Here is a 27665-nt window from a genome sequence, read left to right on the forward strand (position 1 = left end):
GTAGTGGCGTCGGGAATTTTGCAGGCGTCGCCGTTAGCGGCACCAGCAGCCGCCAGCCATTACCATCATCGTGTCACCAGAGGCAGTAGTAACAGCCAGCAGCAGCGGCGGCACCAGTAGCGGGAACGTCACTTCTATCTTCCCTCCTTCGGGCGAGAGCATGGCGAGCGAGGTCGGGGGAACGATTTGCATATTCATTAAACACCCGCGGAGCCTACATATAGGTGCCACTCGCTTCACACCCGTTCGTCTCGTGCGCCAAGCACTTTTGCATCGCCCGCGGATGTTCTCGTACGGAAGATGGAGAGCCCGCGTAACGGTCCGACGAGTCGTGGAACGGGCTGAATAATAAAGGTGGCAGGACCAAAGGGTTGTCGTCGCCGATAAGAACACCGACCGGTGGAAGCGAGCGCGTCGCCTGCCGTTAACGAGCGAAATTTAAGACGTATTTGCATTCGGACTGCTGCCACTTGGCGCAAGTTGATAACGACTCGATTCGCCGCCGCCAGCCCGGGCGCCGTTGCAACCAGCTTGGACGCGCCCATAACGTCGAGTAATCTATGTTCGCGGCAGCGTACTTGCGCCCAGGACGGCGCGGCAAGAACGCCGCTTCTATCTTCCGCGACCTGACGTTGCGAGGCGGCGCCTCCACGCCTTTCGAACGAACGCTCACCTCTGCTCGTAATTAATTCGGGAGGTTGCCGTACGTATCGCGTTCTCTTCGCCGGCAGCCGGAAGTAAGTTCGAAAGTGAGGCGAAGGAGCAGGGCGTACCGAATGGTGAACGTGGTACAGAGGCGGCCAGAGGGTGCCGGCGGGACGAGTAAACGCAAGATAAAAACCGAGGTAGGGAGGGAGGGAAGAGTCGACTTTCTGCCTGCAAGACTTCGACTACGACGGTGGTCGGCGAGTACCGGGGCCGAATTATGCATTTTCTTGTCGTCCCGTCGAATAAGAGCCAACTGAATATTAATGCCACCGGTGTAATAGTTTGTAAACTAGGTCTCCGGCTGTTAGGAGGGATCGTCGTTCGCGTCGTTAGTGCGCATAAATGTGCGCCCGTGGGCGCCGTCGTCTACGGAATACGACATCGCGGCGAATGACTGATATCATCAAGCTCCTGGAAATCCCAGGACGCATTGATTATTTAGATAAATAGACAAAAGAATTAACTTCGAACGTTAAGTTCTCTCTGAAATTTTCCTATTAAAAAAAAAGCAATGGTACGTTACATGATAATTAGCTGTTAATTGTTGCGGTTTTTTCGCGACGTTGATTGATTTTCATGCTTAGCTCACTTTATGCTAAGTGAGAGTAAACGTCAGTTATCGATGTTACTGTATGTGATTTTTTAAGAAATTTAAATTTTGTTTTCAGATCGAGCACGACTTGATGGAAGTAAAAATCGTAAAAAATCGCCGCAATAATCCACCGTCATTCTTTCGGCCGTTCGTCTCTCAAGTAATAGTGATTATAAAAAAAAAAACAGAGCAGCGTAATACAGTGTCGAGTAATATGAAGTGCTACAACACGTCAAGATAATCCAGAAACTGCCACGGAAGGAAGGAAGGAAGGAAGGAAGGAAGGAAGGAAGGAAGAAAGGAAGGAAGGAAGGAAGGAAGGAAGGAAGGAAGGAAGGACGGAAGGACAAATGGAAAATAGCCTACCCTAACCTAACCGAAAGCTACAAATGTAAGTAAATCAGCAACACGCCGTAGATTACTTAATTCTAATTTCATTAAAAAATTATTATAATTAATTAATGTCCCTAATTACAATGACGCGCGCGAATTGGAATCTTTAGAAAAACTGTGCGCGCACAGTTTTTTTTCTAGTCTTAATAACTTGCGACAACTATCAAAGATCACTACAGTATAAGTTGAAAAAAAGGTATTAATTTATTCTGTTATTAAAAAATTGAAAGCTATACTAAATACATTATTTCTTGTCTGTATAATAAACGTTTCGGCAAGCGATTCGCCTTGTACAACACCGCGACACGGGTCGTTGCAGCATTGTCGCGATAATTTCGACAAACCGAAGTGGCACGAGACACTTTTCCCGTCGCGTAATACATAGGTGCAATCCAGAGAGTGGATCTCCGCGTATTATGCTTCATAAGATAATAAGAGCATCCGTTCGATATGCGGGAACGATCGCGGCGGCCATAAGTACTCGCTGATAACGCTCAACCATGTTTTCGATCATGAGCAACTACGGCCTGTCATTTGCAATCCCATTTCCTACGCTTCCGCATTATCTATCTATTATGTCCTCCCCCGGCAGCCCTCCTTCGTCTTTCCGCCGGATCCCGACGGCGCTCTCTCATGTTTCGTTCCTGCCGACAGTCGAACAGCCCATACAGCTCGCGACGCCCATTATTCATACCTATTTCTGCATCGCCACTTTCCATCTTGCAAATGACTCTCCACTTTCCGACGACACATCCGCGCCTTTCTTTCTGAGTTTCTTTCGTTTTTGCTCGCTTTTCAAAAAACGTTATTGTCCGATAAAGAGAGAGAGAAAGAGAGAAAGCAGCGGGGAAAAATAATCGCGCGATGCGCTCGCTCGACGTAACATAAAAAAAAAAAATTGCACTCGAGAAGTGAATTTTGTATTATTATTTCACATTGAAATGCGTAACCAATATTTGTTCGTTAATTATAAAAGCATTAAAAGTTCCAATGTGCATAGGTTTTAAATTATAAAGCAGGGAATTTACGCGCACGTATTACGAGGCAAGATATGTATTTTATTAATATCGGCTGCGCTGTGCCTTAAAATCTCGAATTGAGTAACGCGCGAATTGCCGAGGTGAATTCGCTCGTCCGTGTGTTTTTAGGCCACGCTCTCTATATCGCGCGAGAGACGGACTTTACGGTAAAACTGGTGTTTGTAGTTAGTGCCGTTACCATACCACGCTGCATAATAATAATAGCACATTCGTGTGGTTCGTATTGTGTTTTCGGACAGGTATTATTACATCTGTGTTCTCTACGAGTGGCCGACGTTATTACGTTACCGTGACGTAAAAGAGAGTCCTTGTTTCGCCCGAGTTACGCGTATGACAAACGATTTGTTTCACATGTCGCGTATATTTATTTACATGTAATTAATGCACCGCACGCGGTTGACTCTCGGATACTTTACATCGGCCGTTTGCTCTTTATTCTCCATTATTTCACTTTGGACAAGTCACCGCCGCGTCACGTTGAGCTATCTGATGATGGAATATTTCTTCTTTTTGCGTCATGTATCGTGATAAATATTTTTTGCGCATGCCAGCCCTCGCGTTTGACACGATATACTTGTAAAATATAACCGGACGTTCCCTTTTCAATTTTACCCCGATATAACAAACTGCCGTACGTAATACAAAAACATATCCATTATTTTGAAAAAGAATACTCGAATAATACGCGATAATTGGTTAAAAAACTCTTCTTTTTTTAATCAAGATTAATTCACTCGTGCAAATTTATGTTTTTTTTTTTTTTTTCCTCTATAAAAATAGCACAGTATTTTCTGCGCTAAAAAAAATTTTTGTTTTTTAAATTTTAGCTGTATTATTAATTTTAAATGTAGAAGATAATGTAGCAGAGAAGTATGCAGGTGCGAGATTAAACTTTCACGAGCGGTTTAGAACGTCGGTCGTGTTTTCCTGCTGGCCGAGGCCCTTTTCGTGCGGTACGGAAACTGCAAGGGTTACTCGTCACGCGCGTAGTCAATGACCAGAAACTTATCGCGTGCATGCCGCATATGTGCTTCTTCGGAGCTTTCGAAAGCTCGTCGCGGGCTGCACGTTCGTGCGCATACGTTCGTTATACCCGTGGAAACGGGACGAATACCGCCGAGAGAAGGATTCTACCTATCGTCGTATCCCATTCCACATTGTCCTCGAGGACGATCGTTAAGCCGCCACTCTCTGGTCACATTAACACGTCGACTTCGGTTCTGTCATCAACCCGCGGAGTTGATACGTCCTCCGAACCCGTCCTCGCCGCGGAGAACACTCGTAATCCTCAACAACGAGCGGTGGAACCGTGATTAACCCTTCGTTGCAATCTGCAGACCTGGTTTGCAGATTCGAATTACCTCGCTCTCTATCTCCATCTCGCATTTTTGAACAGCTATCACGTAACACGTGTACCCTTAATCAAGATTGCGTAATAATTGTTTGAATTTCAAAGTTTATAATTATGAAAAGCAGAAGCAACATTTTATTTTATTTAGACTTAATCAATTTTATTTTTTTTTTTCTTTTGCTTTGCTTTCTTTCTTTTTTCGCTTACTAGATATACGTAATGATTTAAAAGTCAAACCGCTGCATTAATTGCGTTAATTAGCAATAGAAATCGATATCTCGAGGATTAGGAAATTAGCGTGATAGTAAGCTCCAATTACTTGTGTAATATTATTAAACCAATTTCTGGTTACTATACTCTGTGTTTAAAAATTGAATCACGTAATATAAATGTCCGTTTCTTTTTTCTTGGACGTTATTTTTACGCAACACGACGTTATTGACTCTCAACCGAAACAATTATTTTCATTAATTATCTGTGCATAATTAATCCATTATTTGGACGTGTACTGATAACAGTAGTAGCAGGCACTTGTGAAAATATTAAATATCTCATCCGCGATTGATGGTAATTTTCTATTTGATTGATATAAACATGAAATAGCATTTGATCCGCTGGGGGCTTGGAAAATCGGGCTATTTTCAATCATGCAATATATTTCCGCTGGAAAATACTCGCTTCAGTTTCAGATCAATCCGTTTCGCCGGGATATGACCGGCGTATTCAAAATAATCGGTTTGCGCGATTTTAATTCACACTAATAGCGGATCCGCGCTACGGCTCGGGCTCCGCTATATCACGGACGTTGTTGCGTCCGCGAGGCGTTTACCTCCCGGCGTTTACCTGTTGCCGGAAAATGCGCGCGTTCGGTTAATCGCCGTGGAAATTAGCCCCGAAATATCCCAAGGCAACAGCTGCCGGGAATGAGGCGTAAAGGCGCGATTATTCGTTCCTGTGACCAGCAGCCGTGTAGTTATGATTCCGGGCCAGCGTCTTCCCCAAGTTCGCGAGTACTCCGAGACCGTGGGAGGCAAGAAAGTGCGAGATGGTGGCGCGCGGGGGCGAAGAAGGGAGCGAGGAAGCCCTTTTGATCGTGGTCGGTATACCGAGCCTTTAATTTCGAATACGAATGGAAGGGGATAACCCGGAAACTTCTCCGCTCTCCCCTACTTCTCTCTGTTACTCTACCTTTCGCCATCCACTCGACCGCCTCTACCCATTTACACGCCTAATACGATGGCTGGTAATTAACTCACGAATTACGAGACCGTGACGCCGGAACTTTCGCGGTTGCAAGTCGACTCGAGGAGCGCGCGGGGTTTATAACTACGAGGAAAGGAGGCCGGGCGAGGCGAGAGCGGAGGATGAGGGAACGCTTTAAAGTCCACAGGTGCGTGCGTTTCGACGAAATGGAACGGAAATGTTGGTATCGATAAACGATTTGAAAATGAATCGCCGATTATGCGGGAGAAATTCTTACTACACTCCAAGAATCAGAGTCTTCTGTCGCGAATTGCCGTATGGCGCAGATGTTTGAGGGAGGGCTGCTCCGACTGTTAACCCACCTTTCGTTTGTCTTATCTCGCGCAAATTTACGCGAGGATAATGAATTATTAAATTCGATTTTAAAATCCGCCTTTCCTCTATCTTACGAAGAGAAACCGCCGTACGTCTATCAAACGATACTTAATTTTCACCGAAAAGTGGATCCGTTAATTAATTATGTAGGCCGCGCCGGTAAATATTGCTTCCGTTTCAATCTGCGGAAGTTGGAGGACGCGAGGCGTATTTCACCCGCGTGCAATTACGGTTTAAAGAGAACCGATGTCGCGGAGGTAATACTGGTTGCGGTGACGATGCAGGTGCAGGCAATAAATGGCGAGGAGGGGCGAGCGCGAGAAGCGGTGGAGAAGCTAGTTGTGCCAAACAAGGCGTAGAGACAGGAGCATTGTCCCTCGCCTGTATGCAACTAACCACCCACGGTATAATGTACTCCACCTCCCCGTCCTCTCTTCCCTCGGGCTGGGTGTCGCGCCAAGACGGGAAGGGGGAGGTGCACCTTACTCTCGCAACCGTACTGCGGATCCAAGCGCCGTTACCTTCTATTATACCGTTCCTATACCGGGTAGCGTCGGTGCGAAACAACCGGGTAAATGAAGACACATTGCTTTCATTATGAGCTACCTAGTATGCGACTCCGCCGCCACTGCCGCACGGCTGACATCGCGGCCGACCCTTTCCGTTCCCTCAGGCCTTACCTACGATTATCTTTAGGAATGAGCTAGCCGGCAGATACACAAACTCCTCTTGTTAGGATAGCGTCCCGCAGGGTGTTTCAGAACCGTCGCATAAATCTTCACCGACAGACCCTCGACTTGATGGCGAAAATTCTAATGCCGAAGTATCGCAGTCTGCGATAACAGCCGAGCGACAGGCGATTAGACGCGGACGTGATTTAATCGAGTCGCGAGATTACACGTAAATCTTTATATTGCAATTTAATTACATTGTTATAACAGAATCACAATTGCAGTCGATTTGATCACATTTATCGGTAGAAATGTCATAAAATTACGGGTCAAGAAAGAACTACATTTTTCACTCACAGTCTATGCGAGCGTTGGTAGGATTTGAGCAAAGATAAATTCGTAGTGTGCAGCGGCCAAAAAAGTGCGCGTCGAAACCTCGATAAAACCGCGAGCTGTCAGAAACAACGAATGTCTTTCGCAGACCTTTCGTCCGCATCCCTCGCGAGGGACACGCGCGCTTCTTGCTCCCGTCGTTATCGGCAACCTTTGTGCTCGCTTTCGCGTCGGCTCTCGTCAAATATAAACACGCGGGGTGTCCGCCGCTCGCCCCGGCATTTTGCATTTCCGTGGGAAAGCAATTTATTAACGCGCAAAAACGGGTCTTTAAGAACGGCGGTAAGATAGGAAGCTGCGGGGAGAAGGCCGCGAGAGGGTGGCCCCGCCACCGAAAGACATTTGTCTTATTCAAATGGCGGCGCGCGGAAGAAGTTGAGGAAGAAACGCGGAATACGAGCGAACGCGGTTGCGAGAGATTGTAGGGAGAATGTGAAACATCGCGATGCTCTTGCCGCTCGTCCCCCGGACCATTCCTCTCCGCCCCCTTGCGCGATATTCCTCTGGCTATAGCCTCCAGGTACCACTGGTTCCACCCTCCCTCGCCCCTTTGTCGTCGTCTCGTCGTCCGCTCGGCATACTCGTCGCTTACAAGCTCGCCGCTGGGACCGACTCTGCAGTTTCCACTGTTTTTCACGTAATTAGAAGCCGGATAATTTATTTAACAACGCTCGGCGCGCGGTCGCGGAACTTTTATTGTTTCGTGACTCCCGGCGGGGCCGACGGCCGGGGGTCGAGGACGCAAGAAAACTAGATTGCGACGTGGGACGCCATCGTGCTGCTCGGCGGTGCTTCGCGCGCTCACCCCTTTGGCATTCACGGGCGCGCCCGCCCTCGAGGGCGACAAGGTATACCGCCGGTTCAACCTGGAAATGATTACGAGGGATACGGCAATCCGGATTACACTCGCGTACCTGTGTAATACGTGTGGCTTTTTCTTCAGGGGAACAGTCACCGATTGCTGAATCGCGTCCGCTTTTAACGAGCTCAAAACAACGCGATCCGCGCGGTCTCTCGTGTATCTAAAAACCGAGATATTTCGCTCGATGCCGTTTCAACTTTTGAAAGCAAGACGGTGCGTTGGCGTAGTTTATCGGCCGTTCGTCTCGGCTGTACGCGGCGAATTGAAGTCCCTGTCGAAGATAATCGCCGACGTTTCACTTTTTACACCGCGGGTACGGCGTATCCGGGCCATAAAACGTGTGTCCACGCGCCGAATTGAGCAACGGGCTTAACGTCGACAACGCCGCGTCGTTACGCTCTTCTCAACCGAGTGTTTTCAGCGCGCTCGTTAACCGAGCGTGAAAATACACGACGTCGGTCCGCCGCTGGTGACGAGGCAACTCTCACGCCGGCCCGCAATTTTTATTGTTTTTTTTTTCTCTCTCTCTTCTTTTTTTTCCCCTGCAACGGGGCTCCGATTTCCCGGCTAAAGCCGGACTTTATAAATATGCATGTCGGAGTAACGCAGGCGGATATGCCGGCATCGTCAGATCGGTCGGCCGATTGTTAGGTCCGCACGGTGGCTGTCGGAAGTGCGGGATAAGGTGAATGCAATGCGAACGTCGGTAATAATTTGTCAACCCACCCCAAAAATTACGACGACAATTCTTGGTCCCGCGATTTTATTTCTCCAGATACGTTTCTCTCAGCGCTTTCTCTCTCTCTCTTTCTCCGTCTCTTTCTATCTCACTTCGAGAAAGCTTTGTCCAAATCCACTTAGCTTCGGCGATTACGTTTTCAAGTATAAGCGGTAATGGTTATACACCGCCGTTCCGACGTCGTAACTTTATTATGTCAAATGACCGCCGCGCATTTTATCTCGCGGGCGGCGATTACATATTTCGTCGCTGTGTACATTGAACGAACCACGAGATCGAGAGGTCCGAAAGGGGGAAACACGGCGAGTAACTATAACCGTGACTTTTGCGAAAGCCGTAATTGTGCCCGGCTGGCAGTGCCGCGATAGCGCGCGACCTCCGCCGTCTCCGTAATTATCCGCGAGGCAAACTGCCGGACGGCAGATATGGCCATACCAACGCCGACTTTCTCGGTTTGCCGCCGTTCTTACTCGCGACGTTCGGCACGCCGACCTCGCTTTCATCACGTAAGTGATGCGTGCGTTCTCTTCAATTTGCGGCGCTTTTTTCTTTTTTTTTTTACCGAGTGTCCGGCAGAGTCTACTTTTCTTTTTCTTCTCGACGCACGTGATGCACGTCACGTCATCGTCGCAATGCCGAGGCGGATAATAGCGTTACTTCCGGCGGTATAAACGTAATGCGAGTCGTCGTAAAATTACGATACGCCACCTTCGCGATTCGGTGATATTTCGCGAGGAATTACTGCGGGCGCACATTTTTTCACCATTACGCGCGAAGCATTTTATCAAAGGCTTTCAATAGTAAATTCAATCAAAATCCGTCGATCTAGAGCGACTGCGTGTACAGACGACTAGACGGGCAGCCTGGCAGTTTGTAGACGGACAAGCATGGCCGGGCTAATAGCAGTTACGAGGGCGAACCCGGCCCCGCGCAGCGTGACTGAAAAAACGTGATGAGACTACCAAATGACGTTAGAGAAAGAGTTAAGCTCGGAGTTGCATTTGAAAATATCGACAGGCCAGTTTCGCCGAGAGTTCCGAAATCCCGTGAGTTTGAGAGTTCAATTAAACGATTTTGTCAGCGATGACACTACAGATGTATCGGAAAAAGGAGAGACGCACCCTACCACCGTAATTGTCTTAATCATTATTTTTATTTCACTCATCTTCATGGCGGTATTTTTAATTATATATATATATATATTTTTTTTTTTTTAATTAGTTCTTCCCGTTTAAAAAATGCGTTTTTCCTGCACGTTTAGTAATGCGACTAATAGAAATAGAAATTAAAAGCGTTTTATTTTCGTCAATTTTAATCGGTTAAAAAAGACTAATTTAAAATGTAGATATTACAACGTTATTTGAGATGCGAGAACTTTTTTTCTTGAATTTCTACGATATTGCAATCCGGTGATTTAAGGCTCGATTCTACAATTACGTCTAACTACGTTTCGGTCTTACGTCGGAAGAAGCAAACATTGCTTGGCGCGGTCGATCAATACGCTTAAAGACTTAAGACTTACATTTTGCATTGCCTGGTGGACTTAACTTCGTCCAAAGTCGGCCTCTAACTCAATCCGTTATAGCATCCACTGTGTTTGCCTGACTACAAATTCGGTTCTAGTACTGCCGAAATCTTGACTAAGGTACACCGACGTAACCAAACTACTCGTGTATTGAACAAACATGCACGTTTGCAGAAAGATGAGAAAAAGCGCGTGAAAAATAACAATGTAGCATGACGTTGCGTTTTTGTTTAAAACTTTTCAGACTGGCGAGTATTTTTGTAATAATATACATACATATATCGTCCGAGTAGGAAAAAAAAGTTTCGACGATGTATGAAAATGACATGATTATTTATTTCTTATTTGTGCATAAAAATTGTACATAAAAATACAGATTCGTGCTGCGCGGAATTTAATTTTTATTTCCGTGCGCTCTTCGGCAAAATTCTCCGGTGAAAAATATTCAAGTACCTAAATTTTTTAAGTCTTAGACTCAAATATTTAAGCTGCTGAACAGTTTGGACATTAAATATAAAAGTAGAAGAAAAAATGATCAATAATGATTAATATATGTAATATCTTTGTCTGGAGTAAATATAACTGAAACGTATATAATGAGATCGCCGGACCTTTTAAAAAGCACGTAGCGACATGAATAGAAATACCAATACTTCTTTAAGTATCTTTCTCGAGTATGATACATTAACCATTACTTACATAATGAACTTGTAATGTCGATGTTAGCTTTTCGTTTTCATTATGAATTTCCTCTTTTCGAGCGTACACAATAGACATTATGTATGCGGCACTTCGCCAATTGATTTCTAAGTTATGAAGTTAACAATTTTAATTAAAGCAACAGCTTTTATGGTCCAAACTGGGTCTTTATGCTATCAATTATTATTAATATCATTAGTATGATTATTAATTATATTTTAACGTACATTAGTATCTCAATTTAGCGAGCTGCGCGACCGAACTGTTATTACTTAAATACAGCTGTGTTGGTATTAAAAAAAACTTTTAATTCGATAGCCAACTTTCGACGTAAGAAATGCTAAATAAAATAACAGACATTAGTATATTTAACATGTAACGTTGCAGCGCACGTTCTAATGTAGCAACGGCAATTCTTATGTAATATTTATGCATCGCGGAAGAATTATTACGTCTTTCGTTCAAAACGTCCCTATTCTGTCTACCGTGACCGCTGTTGTTTCTATTTTCAAACATTCAGGTGTATACGATCGCACGTGTAACAGCTAAGGAACGAGATCGGCGATAATTGCCGGTGAAATAGTAATGCAAATGTGCGATAGATTAGCATGTTGCCGTACACCGGCTGGGCGAGATCTGACGCTTCTTCCCCGCATGCACGATACGGTATAATGGCTTTCCGATATTTATAATAGACGCTTGGAAGAAAGCTATAGCCTTAAAAATTTTTATTTTTAATCGTTATATGGATTACCAATTCGCGCTTGTGTAAATTTTACAAAAGATATTAATCTCGTTAGAATTACTTAATCCTATTAAAAAAAAATCCGTGAGACGTTCTGAATTTTATTTAAATTAATTATAATATTTAATTAATATTTCTAGGCACAGAAGGTCTTCGCGATTTTCTTATATCACTCGCAACCAAAACGCGCGCGCGGTGCGATACACAATATGCGCTCAATAAGACATTGAACAGAACAGAATAATAACTGCAATTTTTCTGTTTCAGATAATAATCTACCAACGAAGAAGGACCAACCCGACATCCCGCAGACGTTTTGAGAGGAGGAGGAGGCCCAGGAAGGGTATCCTGCACCAGCGGAGCAACCCCGGGGTAAGTATCAATTTTTTTTTTGGAATAAAACGCTTTAAATTTTTGATAACATTTTTTTAATTATTATTTTAATTAGATATAATATCTACAAAATAATATTTTTATTTTTTTGTTACAGGTCAAGAGGAACTCTGCTGCTGTGCATCGTTCAGTGAAATAAAGTTCCGCACGCCGATATTAATAATTTTACGAACTGCAGGCGGTTCGTCGGTTGAATCGGGAGTTTCGTTAGTCATCGGGCGTCTTTATCACGATTATCTCTTTACGGGAGTGCCGAAAAATAACGCGCAAAAGTGTTCAGTAATTTTCGCGATTGTAACTTCACCCGGTCGCGTTCGCGAGTGACTTGTGCGCGGAAGGATGGCTCGTCACGTCCCATCTGAGAGGAGGAGCAGGCTCAGGACGGGCATCATGCATCGGCGGAGCAACTTTTAAGTAAGTATAAATTAAAAAAAAATTTTTTTTTTTTTTATTAATCTCATTAATTAACTGACATGTCTATATTAATATTGTTTAATTTTATGTTACAGTCACCGGCAGAATTTTACAACTCCGCTGTTGCTCATGCAGATTGGTAAGTCGCATGATTCTTTTATGTAGTTAGTAATTGAATCTCTTGACCCGATAACGCGTCGTCGATAGATAACTCAATTATAATGACGCGTAGGAATTGGGACATGGTTTGTTCTAATGTTTATAAAAAACGAAACTGAGCTTCTTGCGAATTATTTCAAGTGACTGGAAAAATAGTACAAAACTGAACAAAATTCTGTAGGCATTTTAATTCGATAAATTAACGTTGATATAATAATTAAAAAGTAAAACATGGGATTTCGGTCCATCGGTCAGCGGCTCAATTGCGCAGCGCGACTTTATATCGACGTCGATTTCAACACTCTTAAAGCAGGCAAGTTGATACTAGCTGTGATTACTAGATACATAACGAAGCGCGTCTCGTAATAACGCAAAATGCAACGATCGCCACACGCTCGTGCACGAACGTCGTGCGCATGTAGGAGAGATTTGACGTTAATGAAAACGCTCGCGTACGCCAATTCAACTTCAAATTGAATTCGTTTATGACATTTCGTGACTTCACAGAGAGAATGGCACGGCAACGAAAATACAACAAAGAGCCGGCTGACTGTAGCGAAATGGCCGTCGTGAAATGAGGTTGCAATATCAGAAATTGAGATACAACACGTGTTCGCACTAACGATAGGTACACCGGAAAAATAAGAGATTTACGGTGCGATGCGAGATAATAATTCCTCAACGTTGTTAAATCAAAGTTGCGCGACGATCGATAAGCAGCCCTTCTCCATTCGCACCTTTATATCTATTCTCGCGATTGAGAGTTAAAAATTCGAAATTATATTTTTCAACAAAAAGACTTTAATCAGATGAGGTAAAGTACCCGTATAAAAGATGAAAAGTTTTTAGAGGCTGCATGGCTTTTGCGGTTTTCAGGCATTTTAATAACATTAAAATAACGTTGAAATATATATTAACTGCGCCAAAGCGGCGCTATAACAAGGTGCTTTAAAAGTTTGTGGGTTGCAAAACAGAATTGTGCGGTCGCGTGTAATGTAAATGTAACGCGTAATGTGGTCGCGGTCGCTATAAGCTAACTTTATGCGAACAGATTTCAAGCCTTTCGACGTCATTGAACGGTGACTCGGGGAAAAGTCGCAGTTATCAAACGACATAATTGGAACAGTAACGATAGCAACGTTACGAAATTGATTGCTTCTAATATTCGTTACACGCGTGTAATGTATCTTTAATTGGTAACGATTCGTTTAAGCGATTCACGCGCGGCAATGCTAGGCGCCCTCACCTTGTCGAGAGATATAAAAGCGGCATCGAGATTTTGAAGATTAATGTTTATGCCTGCGGCACGGCGTACAGTTGTATCGACTTTCCGTTAATATCGTTTTAATTAAACTTATCTGGCAATCCTTATCGGCGTATCGATTTGTCGGCCTGTCTGAAGTAAAGTGACTGGCAAATTACGTATCCATGAATAAAGCCGATAATAGCTAATACAGAGCAATTTTCGAGACTGAAATGCATTAACCAGGGCAGGAAGATATTACCCGTTGACACGCTCGTTTGGTATCCTAGTTAACATCTAGTTAAAATCTAGTTAAAATCTAGCTAAAATTTTACTCCCGCCCGCGCTCGCTCTCCCTCAGGTCAATCGATCCGTAATAAAAGCAAGGGACATTTATCGTTTTTATGTTTCTGCGCTTAATGCGGAACGCCATTCTGATTTCTATTTCTCAAATGCGTGCAGTCGGATTCGATGTCGACGAAGGTGGATTAGCATTAAATTTACAGACGACATTTACCTTCAACTAAACGCGTAAGCGATGAATGCGTATATACAACGATCTCACATGTCTCTCTTTCGACGACCCGCTTCTTCTTCTTCTTCTTCTTCTTCTTTTCGAAACGTGCGATCGATACGACATACGGAGACGTACAATGTCATCGTCCGGATATATATTTATCGACTTGCGTCAATTTTACAATCTAGGGTGATTTACGAGGCGGATCCTCGTGACGTTTTCAATGCCGGGCGAAAGCTGTTGGACAGAAAATCGGTTACGTGACGAATAACGTACGTACCGCGGTCGTGAAAAATGACCGGCGTTTGACAAAGCGACTTCCCTTAAATCGCGCCTCCGGGCGCAAGATACACTATTATCTCGCGAAATTCCGGAACGTCCCGCGCCTTCCACGCACGCGGTATCGCCCTTTCTCCTTTACGTAACGCGCGCGATTCCATTATCTCACGGCTGCGTTTTAGCGAGGCAATAGCAATTCCGCAGGAGACGACACACTCGAGGCAAGTGGCTCGATAGAATTCATCAAGTGCATCAGCGCAGCCGCGCGCGGAGAACGTAGATGACGGATACGAACGGTTTACGATTGTCGCCGGAGTTAACGGTGGAAGTACATCGATGTTTACTTACGCTTTATGCGCATTGTAATTCCCACTGGCCGCCCCCGAGCTCGCTCTCCATTAGTTGATAGCGACGTTTGCATTATCGTAATGAAAAGAGCGTAGCGATCTTCCCGGCACTTCGAAACGCGTTTAATTGAATTAAGATCCCGGCGTCTTTCAGCGGCCTACAAATTAACGTATACGACCGGGGGGAATGGCCGATTAATGACGCAATAACACCCCGCGCGGGTCATCAGCGCGTATATCGGTGAACCCCGGCGTTTTCCGTGACCCCTTTCGGACTTAGACACGGCAAACAGAAAGTGCAAAACTCTGTCTGCACAACGAAGCGACATTGAATCTAGAACAAGCAACTGCAACTATGGACTCTAATTGTTGGTTTGAAAACGGTTACCTGAGAGAGTCAACCACTCTTGACACTGCAAACAGTAGATTCCAAGATCTAATTTGTATGTATATGCCCTACCGACTAATCCGCGGATGTATACGTGGAACCTAGTATTTACAACACCACTCGTGGTTTCCGCCACGGCGATTCGCAAGCTGAACTTTGCAGTTAAAGCTCTTCATCCTATCACCTCTGACAGACATTTCGTTCAACAATTTTTAATCAAATACAGCTCGATTTTTCATTTTTTTTTTTTTTTACTTTTTTTTTTTTTTTTGTAAATACAGAGTAAATCCTTTCTATTCAAATACGTGCTTTCTAATAACTATTCTTATTTATCATCGTCACATTGAAATTTAAATGTGCAAGAATATATAACGTTTCACATTTTACATTCAATATTTTAATTCTGTGAAGCTCGCTCATTTAAATTAATTAAGTTTTTAGACAAAGAAAACAGATTTTTAGCCTTTGAGGTTTTTTGATACGCCGCTATGAAAAATGTGTGAAATTCACATTTCTATATTTCTCTTATTTCAAATGCAAAGTATTTCTCCCGTTTTAAGCGTAAGAAAACACTGCGCGAAAATGAATGGAATTGACGTAGGTAGGAGCGTTCGTCTTGTCAGCAACCTTGCATGAACGATAGACAGAGAATTGCGTGTCGACGACGGAACATAGAAATCTATCTGACGAGTGAGCACGCCTGCTGATTTGATTGCGGTTGACGTATCGAGGAAAATGTAACAAACAGTCCATCGCTTTTTCATTCGGACTTTCAATTCCGCGTTGTGAATTGTGATCTGGCGATTTTATCCAACTTCGACGTACCAACGAGCAATCTTTTAGTAGCTCGGCTTTCACCCGCGTGCTTTTCTTTGAGCGATCGAAGAATAATATTTGCAGCATTTTCGTCCGACGAAATGGCCCTCAAACTGGTACTCGAGTAGTCGTCTCCGGGAGTGGCGTGCGTTTTCGAACGCGCACTTTATATTTACTTCATTATATATTTATGTTTAAATTCAGTTTATATAATATCAAAGAAGCAAGAGACATTTAGATCCGAAGCTTTCGTAATCGACTCACGGAAAGTTTAGGAAGTCCCAGTATAACCGAATCGTAACTCAGTTACTATTTGTTTTATGCTAACGTAGAGTTAATTACACCGATGCCGGAGTTGATGTTTGAGATGCTTGATTATATTTCGCGGAACTGCGTTTAATTGCATTTTCATGCGATTGCGAGGAATTTACTTTGCTATTAGGATGATGGCTTTTCGGGTGCGTTAATTATTTTCATAGATCTCGAAGAGAAAAAAAATATCGAAGGAAAAATATTTCAACTTAATGTTTTTTTATTTTTTTATTTTTTAATAAATAGCGGACTTACAATTCGAAATTTATAACTTGTTTCGGTTGCGCACACCCTCGTATATAATGTGCCCGCAATAATAATCCGACCGGTGGAATATTTACGGAGAGGTCGTAAATATGAAAGTCACCCTGGTCCTTAGCCACCCTTAGTTTGTATATTTTTTGTCCCGCCGGATTCGTGCACGGGCGAGCTCACATTTTCGCCAAAGCGACTGACTCGCCGCCGCCGGTATCGGGTGCTGCCATCGAAAAATCGACATCCAACCCAGCACACGAAAGCGAGGCCTCGGCTTCGCTCCTCTACACGCGAATACGGTGACCGCACGCGTGAATATCGCTTACGTGGACCAACCTCGCCCGGGACTTCTTCCTATCGTTGCCCTTATCGTGACATTTAACGAGCGCGGGTCACGTTGTATATCCAGAGCGCTTGCTTTTTATACGGCCGTATTGCAATAGTAAGTTAACTCCGATACGGAACGGGGAAGATAAGATAAGTGATAAAAGTAGGCGAATGAGCCGACGGGAAGGAATAATTATCCATCACGCAATAAATAAAACGCGACGGTACTCGACGACACGTCCAGCTCGTTACGATATTTGACAATTGCGCTATGCCTCTCGCTCGGAAGTATATTATACATTTAGAATATTGACTTTTTACACGATCCCACAATAATGGTAATTTAACCCCGATACGGACGGAGAAAAAAAAAAGGACGAGTGATAAAAGTAGACGAGTGAGTCGATAGAAAGTAATAATTAATCATTACGCTACTGAATAAAACATCGGGTCCTCCTCCGTTCCCTTTTCTCTCTCTTATTAATTTTCACACATTAAATCCTTAAATAAAATTACACGTTATACGTTTTAGGAGATAACATAAAATGCACGATACATGATACAGCTGACATTTTAACAACGCGCAAAATTAAATTAAATATTAATAATTATAATTAAATTATTTTTAAAAATGTCATCTGAGAGACCATTTTATCCACATATAAAATCCTAACTATATTAATACAATATATTTCAATATTATAATAGACTCCCAGAGTCTTGAGGAACGTTCTCAAAGAATTCGCTGACAGTAATATAAATTCATCGATTGCAAACTTATTATTGTTCTAACATTACTAAATTATCCAGCGGCGTAATTTAGAAATACTACGGTCTCTCACGCGCGTCTTTTTATTTCAACGGCTTCTCGCATGCGATGTACGTTAGTACTTCCGGAAAGTTTTACCTAAGAATCGTAAAAAGACAAGCTTAAGAGCTTACCTGTAAATTGGAATGACGTCACTCTTGTACCAGACGACCAAGATAGCAGAATCGTTACTGTGAGGTGGACGAGTGTCGCACGGCAGTTCGGCCGTTCCACCAAGGACCGCTCTCGCAGATAATGGCGGCCCTGTAACAATACGAAATATACATTGATTGAAAGATAAACGTCAGCGGGAATAAAATGAAATGGTTTTTCTTTAATGAAACGTACGACGGTTAATTTGATGCCGAGCGATCGCATCGTCGCGACACAATGAGCTTCATGTTTAATAAGATTCGCGTTGTTACCAGCCTTACGCTGCGTCGCCGATAATTCTGAGCGGTCATTTCCGCGACGTAGGAAATCCGTTTTACTTACAAATAATAGGGCTGACTGACGCAGGTGCGACACGGAAGGTGATGGCGTTTCATAGAGAGCCCCCGTTCTTTACCAAGAAACCGTCGTGTATTATCGTTATTATCGTCCCCGTGCACACAGCGTACATCAGCTCCGGTAATTTTCTAAATTATCCTCTCGCATTAATGCCTTCGCGTTACGCGACGTACTACTACGCAGATATGTATCTTAGAATTTTAGAAGATCGATTATTCAGTCAGTCGCTCGATTCTATTTTTAATAGCGGTCGTCTGCGACTACTAGTCCTCGCGTATCCTAAAACGGGTGACTGAATGCGCCCGAGATGAAACGGGGAAAGAAAAAAAAAATAAATCCAGAGAAAGATATCGGCCTTATGCAGAATGGAGAAAGGTCACGTCACAATTTCGCGCTCCAGAAAACGCTGTTTCCACCGGGCACCATCCTGGGCATTCGGTACGGGTTCAGGGTATTGAAGGATCGGCGAGAGTATTTGCGGAGGAGATGGGCGACGGAAGAGAATACCAGGGAGGACAACGCGAGCGGCCGGCCGAGCAGCGCGCCGGAAAACGGAAACGGATGTATATATGCCGGTTGTCCGAGCGTATTAAAACTGAGCGAATAGCGAATGGATTTCCTTTCCAGTCTGTCGACCGTAGGGGAAACGTGGATTCGTACGTGCCCTCTCCTCTCCTCCCGATTACTCTCTCTCTCTCTCTCTCTTTTTCTCTCTCTGGCGATTCAGATTTTTTTAAATTTTTCGGCTCTCAGTTTTCGAATTGAACGTCAAACAAAGAGACTCGTTGAGGTCCCCAAACGTTCTACGATTGATCAAACTTATTCAAAGTTTTATTTAAATTCCAGACAGAGACGGTGAATAAAATAAGCAGCGATGAATTCAACCGGATATTATTGATCCATTTTTTTTTCTTTTTTTTTTTTGAGAGTTATTGATTTTGTAAAACATCACTGTGGATACTGAACTAAAAATATTACTGAAGTTTTTGTAGAATAACAGTTGCGCGAATTGCTAGGAAATAAATATGCTTTAGCTAAAATATGCCTCAAAAATAAATTTGATTTTTGTTTACTTTTTAAACATTTTATTCCAATTTTTTTAATTGCGATATTTATATAGTTAATATAGTGAATCTTTTATTATTTTTTAGAAATTGTAACATGTAGAAGTGACTATAATACATTACATGTATAACATGAACGAAAATTATTACTTTACTGAAAACTGAATAATTTTAAAATTTTCCACTAAAAATATCTCGTGACATTTAAAAGTGGAGAGCAGTTTTTTTTTTTTTTATATTTTAAAAGATTAAAATAACATTTATTTTCGCAAAAGAGTTACACGTCTTCCTTCATTTGCTAAGAACAATGCGATATGCGAAACAAAAGTGGCGGGCATTCCATTATCAAACTTGGCGAAACCTTTATCTTACCTCGTCCAATTTCTGAGTTTCTGTCATAAGAGTCATTTCTCTTCCTTACATTTTCAGCCCCATGAGCGATAGTTCGCGCGGCGCGCATATTAGGTCTCTCGTTCCAAGTTTTGAATTTTTAAGCAGAATTTTCACTCTGTGCCGCCGTCACGGGAGGGAATATATTATGCAGTCCCTAATTTACCGTCCAAGAGCTGGTCGCTTCAGTCTCGCAGAACGGAGAAACGAGTTTACGCGGATGAACAAATGGAAAGGCTCGCCGACGTCTATTTTACCGTTTATTCGAGTATCCCACGGCTGACGATGATACGTCTGAATTTAAATTGGCGAGATCGGCGAGAATGTTGTTACAAGACAGGGCATTGGTTTTAATTAATATTTAATCAATTATATTTGCAATTGTAAGAGAAGAGGAGGCATACATTTTGTAATTACGTCGTTCCCTGCTATATATTTTCATTATGATAATGTACCTCTTGCATAACATTGACGCGGAGTGATAACAGTTAATTAAATTTGACTATCAAAATTTCGGGTCACTTGATGTGTATTAATTTTAACGCGCCTCACCGATTTGGCAGGATTCATATTTTTCAAAATTTTAACAAAAATAATTTTTTAATTAAACCGTAATATTCTTAAATCACAGTACGATTATGCACAAGAAGTGCGTAGGAAAAAATTAGTAATACGCGGATAAAATTACGCATACCTTAAAGATTTTCAATAAGAAGAATTTTTCCAAACAATATCTCAATCAAGAACTTTTATCAAAAGAAATTTAAATATTGGTACGTATAAAAAATCAGCGTTAATAAAAATGATAATCTAATTAGGTGCTCTCCACTAACTCTATTGAAGCGTCGAGACCATTAATAATAAAATCATAGGCTCGTAACTCAATCTCAAATAAGAGAAGGAGACGATTGCGATGGTCGCGAAAATTTTTCACGTCGAAATGTAAACCGAAATGTAAACCGAAATGTTCTAGCCGGTCCAGCTGCAAATAAATCGCTTAAACCAACATGCAGCTTGACACTACCTGTAGTCACACCATATGGGATTCTTCCTAGCTTCGAATCAAGGGCAGTATCCGGTATAGAAAAAAAGTGCATTGAAATTTCACTCTGTGGATTTTAAGCCGGCTCGCGCCGATAGACGCCGAATCCTTTGGCGAATTCGCGATACAAAGGTACACAGAGTCCGGGGATATTCGTCGCGATAGGATTTTACATGCCGCGTCGGCGGCATTGGTTTTCCTGATTAAATCAAAGCCGTATTCAAAATTTCTGTTAACCGACCTCGCGGGACAACGTCGCGAAATATGCCGCGCGTGTACAAACCCGTCTCATCCGGATCATTAGGCGATGGAGTAATCCCGCTGTGTCGGGGTCAACGGATCCCGCGAACAGAAACGCTAATTAAATTTGCAGGTAACCGAAGTGGTACGGCTCCGCCCGCGCGCGTGAGCTACCCTCTTCTTCTCTCTCTCTCTCTCTTTTTTTTTTTTTTCTTCTCCGCGTATTATACATTTATACTTGGACACGGGAAAAGTCCGCGCCCCACAGACATCTTTACCGCGCGCTCTTCCATTTTTCTTGTGTCTCCTCATAGAGTTAACGTTAACGGTGTTATCCGGCGCCGGGAGCGGAAATGCTTTTTACTTTCTCCCCTCTGCTTATCCTCCACCTGTCCCCCTTATACTGTACGTATTCACACATACGTACGTAGGATTCGGTCTCGCGTGTACGCCGGTATAAGCGTACAAAACAACGGTTTTCACGGCGTCCGCTAAATTTCCCTTGGGCTACCCGCGGTGCATTATGTGTCCTGAAGGGTAGCAGGCAACTGTGGATCGCCCCTGTCGTCCCCGTCGTACACCTTGTCCCCCGTGCCACGCGTGATCTTCCCTCTGTTGCCTTGCCGGGGGCAAACGGCGCGCGACAGCCGCGAATCGCACTGAAAAGCGTTTAAAAAAAAGAGAAGAAAAAAAAAAAAAAAAAACGAGAGCTCCTGTGACGCGTCCGTCTGCCTATTTGACATACTTTCGAAAAAAAGGGGACAACGCGGGAGCGTGAATAGCGAAACTGGTGCAATCCCATTCGCTGGTACGCGAGCGGGAATTCTTCCACGGGTTTCGCGTTTCATTGATGATTTTTTCAACGGCGGGCGAACAATGTGTCCGCGGAGATTTCGCGAAAGTTGCATCGTTATCCCGACGAGAGAAAAAGAGCGGGCTTTTGCATTCTGCATTTCGCTTCAAAATCATTTCGCGGTATTAAAATTAATACTTATTGCGAGGAGCGATCTCGTTGTTTTCTTTACGATCGACCTTTATATCGAAACGTTCTATCTTTTCGGAAACTGATTCGAAATTGGGCTTCTACCTCGATGAAAAACAAAATTTTCGTTCCGCACACGTTGTCGGCATGTTGGAGTAAATTTCCGCCTCGACGAGAAAGAATAACATTGCGTACGTGATACCACCCGTCTCTCGCGCGTGAGATAGTTTCTTCTTTTTTTCTCTTTTTTTTTTCCCCCCTCCGCGGGGATCCAATTTCGAAAATTTAATACACCGCGCGCGGCAAACTAGCTCGCGAAGTTTTCAAAGTCGCAGCACCGATGATTAAATTTCGGTAGCCATGAATCACGTCATCCAAGATGTAATCGCGCGGATCCGAGCAAGCCGCGCGGAATAAAAAATTATTTTTGTATCTGCATGAAATGTGTTTTTAATCATTCGGTCGGAATATGCAATACAGAGCATTGATGTGCAAATTATTACGGTATCGGTCGTCTAGTCACTGTCCGGCGCGGACCATGTATCTAAATAGATATCTAAAAGTTTTTTGCCGCATGCTGTACTACGCGTCCTGACCTAGCTAACGCACGCTCGACTGCCGAAATCGCCGGGCAAACCGGTTCTTGCTGTCCGCTGCCCCCGTGTCTTCCACCTCGCGAACTTGGAATGCGAGGACCTGCCGGCCAGATGTAAACACACGCACGTACTTACACTACCGCGGCGGTCGACTGCCGAATTCGCCGGGCAAACCGGTTCTTGCTGTCCGCTGCCCGCGCGTCCTCCACCTTGCGAACTTCGAGCGCAAGGTGCTGGCCAGATATCAACACACGCACCTACTCACTCTATCGCGGCGGTCGGCAGGAACCGGTTATCCTAGCGAATTCGACAGTCGAGATAGATCGCGTTGAGATAGATCAACACGTGCAGTAGACTAGTACGCTGCGAAAAACGTTTAGATATCTAACTTTTCTAGCTCGTTATTAGAGAGCAATAATTGTTTAGTACGTAGACGCTTTGAACGTTACATTTCTAGAATTGAAATCAATTTCCACTCGGATATATAGCTTTCAGGTAATTTTAATTTTTTTTTTTTGTGCAAAGTATACGACTGCAAGAAAGATATCGAGCGGCCACGTATTGCACAACATTCCTACTGCCAATAGGTGGTATCGCGTACATGTATTATGTCAAAGTGACGATTTTTTTCAAAGAATTTACGTCGGAAAAGTGTGCACCGCCAGCATAGATATTTACTATGTAACATGGCCCCCGTCGGGGAGGAAAGTGATACCGTTGACGCAGCGGAAAAGCCGCTCTTTATGAAATGCTGCTGAATCGACAGTGCGGTTTTTATGTACCTGGCACACGGCGGCGGCGAGAGTTTACACAAGTTTCGTGTGCCCTCGACGGGAAATGAGTAACAAAGAAAGGTTGCCAAAATCCGAATGGACGAGATCGATGGCGAACGGATAGAGAGTTCCTTCGTGCGCGGGGGAAAAATCTTTTATCCGTATGAAAGTCTCTCGCCGACCTACATCGAAATCGCGACGAGAAAATAACTCAAAATTTGATAAGCCCTACTGATTGAAGTCCAATAAGTTTATCTGCGAAACCGGGTCCCGCGTGTTATGTTATGTTATGTTACGTTCTGCAGCCGTAATGTATTCGAAGCGTTAATTTACAAGGGTCTCTCTCAATTTACACGATAGTTTCCAAAGCATTAAAGCAGCAACAACGCAAATTAAGAGCTATTTGTGAGCCGACGATCGATATGTGCGTATAACTCGCAACTCGTGATAATTATCAAATCACGGACTATCATTATTATCTCGCGATGTAAATGTCGATCGCGAAATAATTTGCCAAACCGAGAACAGATTTTCAAATAAAAAAAATTAATTTTGAGTCTTGCATAATATTAACCACCTTTTATTGTTAACGAAAAATACAATAAAAAAAGAAAAAAAAAGAAGAAAAGAAAAAAAGTATTATCGCGTATAAATGGAGCTTTGTGTGCACAATTGAAATACGATCGAGCCTAATGATAAAGTCACTTTAATACCTTGTACAATTTCCTTAGATATTTCACGGCTACTAATTTATCTTGCTTAACTGATTAGCGTGATAGCATATTTCGCAGTCTTTACGTTAGCGGAAGGAGCGAGATACGCGAATGTCCCGCCGATAAGGAATACAGGAATGCGGTGACCGCGCGCTGCCGAAGCTAGAGGCCGGAAATCAGTGTTACGGCTACCCTCGTCTCGGCAAGCCCTTACCGCGCGCAGAAATAACCCAAACGGGGGCTATCCGGCTAAGCCGATAATCCGCGGGTCAGACAGTGTCGAGAAGCCGTACAACTTTGCTTAGTTTGCCCTTTACCCCTCAGCTGACCGTGCCCCACGGCCGTTCCACGGAAACCTGCGGTTAGCTGGAAGCTATCGTTTCTGCGCTCCGGCCACACCTCGTAGAAATCAATTTACTCTCTTGGGCGATTCTAAGGCGGATCGGTGGGGAAAGATCACCGCTGAGCGAAAACGAGGATTAAGGAAAATAAATACGAGGATTTCGCGGTATCTTTAATAATCGTGAATACGTCAGCGTCGCGGCTCACGGTTTGCAATTTAAAATTAATTTCGGAGAGCAAGACGCCTCGCAATCACAATTCGGATATAAAGTTCGTCTAATTTTAAAACCCGAAAATTTCGTCATGTTAGTGACCGCTTGTTATTTTTGTTCCAATTACCTTAAGTATTTCTATAACTTCTTCGCGTTCGGACGACGCGGCGACAAGTGAGCCGCAAGTAATTCGTTTAATCGAGATTAATTGCTCGAGCAACCCCTCTGCGTGTCAAATTGTCGGGGACAAGCGTCACGTGTGTCACGTATCGCGCAAGAAAAAAAAAGAAAAGAGTATTTTCTTCTGATCAAGTTTCATATGATCAAACCATCTCAGCGTATTCGAACAATAAAATTGAAAATATTGACTCGCACGCGCGTATGTACGTGTGTGTGTGTGTCTGAACGCGGTCGGGCAAAAATATATACCGTTGTTCCGAGCGTGCAATATCGTCGAGTTTTAGGGTTTTCGCAGCTGTGACAACGGCTGGCCACAAGACGGTGCCCCGATTTCCCCCAAAACTTTCGCCAATATCATCATAACCGTAATTCCACGATTCCATTGGGAACTTTTTTCCATTCGTACCGCGTGGCTCTCGTTGTCGTTCTCATCGTGGGAACACGAAGTATCCTTCGCGAGGGATTTTTTGCGGACAGAGAAACGCGGTACTCCCTGCGGAAGACAAATTATTTTACGAAATTTATCGCTTCCTTCTCTATAGACCGCAATGCATTAGTACATTGGGATACAAATGTCCCTTTCGGCCGTTAATCAATTTCACAAAGTAACAACAATTATTTCGTATCGAAAGTGAATATCCTTTAATTTACGTTAAATAAAGCTCCGCAAAGCTGCACGAGATTGAGTATGAAATAACGAAATTATTCACGTTCGATAAGCGGAGTCCATTACTCGCGTCGATTATCGTAAAATTGTGAAACGCGAAACATTTGTCTTCGTTCAGACATCTGAAGACACGGTGGCGATTTCATACGAGCGATCAAGTATATATTCAGCGTCATGCTTTTTGCAATCTGATTTCCTTTCGCTCGGTGCTCCACTTCAAAGCGTAACGTTTAGCCGCTCTCGGTCGGCAGTAGCTCCGGATACCGTCGAAGGAAAACGCGAAACGAAGGAGAGAAGAGAAGACAAAGGTAGGCAGGCGCGCGATCATATATCTCACATAAATTGATGGGCGCACTTGATCTCGTAATACCCGACTGTTATCAAGCCGAATAACGTTCAGGTTTAAAAGCGTTACGATAAAATGATTAATCTTAGAAAGTCTATTTATAAAGAGCTTATTAATTATTTTAAAATTCGTCGAAAAATAACTCGGCCCTTTCCTACACCTCTATACTCTTCCACTTTTATAAATCTGTAATAACTTGGCAGATTAATTATTTTATTTCGATCATCTCGCGATATATTTTGAGCTGTTTCGCAGAGAAGGTACAATACGACCGTGCGCGATAGCTAGTTTTATTTCTTTTATTTCGCTGGCTTGCTACTCGACATCAAAGACAGCTTGGGCAATTTCGACCAACCTTGTCGTTTACGCGTCGAGTTTACTCGAGGGAAATGTGATGGAGAAAGCGGCGTGCAGAATACACCCGTTACTCGTTGATCCGCTATGCAAAAGCCTACGGAACTTGCGGTATCACAAACTATCGTGTACTTGTTTTCGCGCGTGCCAAACACTGACCTGTGATTTGCGTAAATTACACGCGTCTCCCCCAAGAAACAAAGGACGCCGCACCGTTTCGTCAACATTTTGCTAATAGAAAGCAAACACGGTAAAACAGCAACGGCGTAAGAATGCGCTGAATGACAAGCCAATCAAGGTAAAATAATCGTAGCCATTATTATGTACGCGATATATTTTTCAATCGTAAATAAAATATTGATATTATTTTATTAAAAAAAAAAAAAACGTACGTATTTAAAACAAAATGTAAAAAGTATTGATATAAATCTTTTTAAAAATCTAGATTCAATTATTACATTTGAAATTGTTGTTAAATATTTTGCCGAATACGTAATAAACTGGACAAAAGTCCCGATGGAAGTGCGTGTAGAGATTGAACGTTGATTGAGTGTGTCAATCTGGTTTCTATTCGCATTTTTCAAGGAGGACAATGGATCGGGAGGTCCTCCGAATGAGTTTACGGGAGATTCATACTCGATTCACCGCCGATAAGCTTACTCGTAAAGATAAAGACGAAGATACTAGAAAATACCCGAGGGACTCCGGATGCTTTCAGGATAGACAAGGCAATACGATTTCGAGCGTAATGCTTTTGTTTTAGCGCGAAAAGAGAAAAGAACGAATGCACTTAATAAAGCACTCTATTTTTTACAACTACTCCAGATACTCGGCTTTTTAAGCATTAATAATTGTCGACTGAAAATGCAAAAGCGATGTAAATGCTAAGAAGATGGCTTTAAATAAAATTATAAAAATAAGAATAACAGAAACGAAAGAACGAAATTCGTACAACGGGAACGTATAACGGTTGCAGAGTAAAAAAAGGGAAATCGTGAAAAGCGTTGAAATCAATTATGATTAAGTCAATTTCTAGACTGGAAATTAAGTATTTTGTAACGTAACTTAATAAAGTGTATCGACAGGTTTTTAATTGCAAGGACGAATAGCGCAGCAATTAGCACAGATAATTGCAGGCGTGTTCCGAAGTTTATCGTAAACATCTCGCAATCAAAATTCACGGAGTAAGCTCAATCCACCGTTACATTTTTACCTTTGCCCCTTTCATTATTTGCATGGCGGACTTTGTCAAACGTAAATTTGCCCTCTAATGAGTAACGAAGTTCTTTATCGTTCACGGCGCTTCTTTTATCGCCGACGGTGAGAAAATCTGCTTTCCGCTCTTCTCACCACCCTCACGTATATTCAGTCCTTTGTCTGGTACGAAATACCGGCTGTTGCACGTACTCGCACTTTTTCCGTTCTCCCCTTGTTCACGAGTATTCTCTTAGGTTCCGGAGATTTTCCTCCGTTAAAGCCGAAGGGCCGTTAATGGGGTCGTTAAAGGTCTCATTAACGTTTCTCGCAAGGTGGTCGCGCAGGGGTGGATAACGACGAAGTAATTAAAATTTGATCAACTTCTTACAAAACTGACTCGTCACTTCTTTTTTTTTTCTTTTTTTTTTTCTCAAACAGCGGCACGCAACACGGTTATCCCTCCAGCCTGAATTCCTCGACAGCGTCGAATTAAATATTGAAGA

General features: G+C 43.2%; 1 protein-coding gene and 1 long non-coding RNA gene across 6 annotated transcripts in view; one reads left to right on the plus strand and one right to left on the minus strand.

Annotated features, from left to right (window-relative positions):
• LOC139103462 (synaptogenesis protein syg-1) overlaps positions 1–27665 on the minus strand; it is a 256134-nt gene that overhangs the window by 53597 nt on the left and 174872 nt on the right. For all 4 annotated transcript variants that reach the window (XM_070658153.1, XM_070658155.1, XM_070658154.1 and 1 more), the window contains one exon: positions 17689–17818. In XM_070658153.1, coding sequence (XP_070514254.1) covers positions 17689–17818 — 130 coding nt within the window. The remainder of the gene's footprint in view (positions 1–17688; positions 17819–27665) is intronic.
• LOC139103465 (uncharacterized) overlaps positions 9587–27665 on the plus strand; it is a 62447-nt gene continuing 44368 nt past the window's right edge. For both annotated transcript variants that reach the window (XR_011545896.1, XR_011545895.1), the window contains exons 1-2: positions 9587–12103; positions 12199–12242. This is a non-coding gene — a long non-coding RNA (uncharacterized lncRNA). The remainder of the gene's footprint in view (positions 12104–12198; positions 12243–27665) is intronic.

This window comes from Cardiocondyla obscurior, linkage group LG06 (assembly GCF_019399895.1).
Source record: "Cardiocondyla obscurior isolate alpha-2009 linkage group LG06, Cobs3.1, whole genome shotgun sequence".
NCBI lineage: Eukaryota > Metazoa > Arthropoda > Insecta > Hymenoptera > Formicidae > Cardiocondyla > Cardiocondyla obscurior.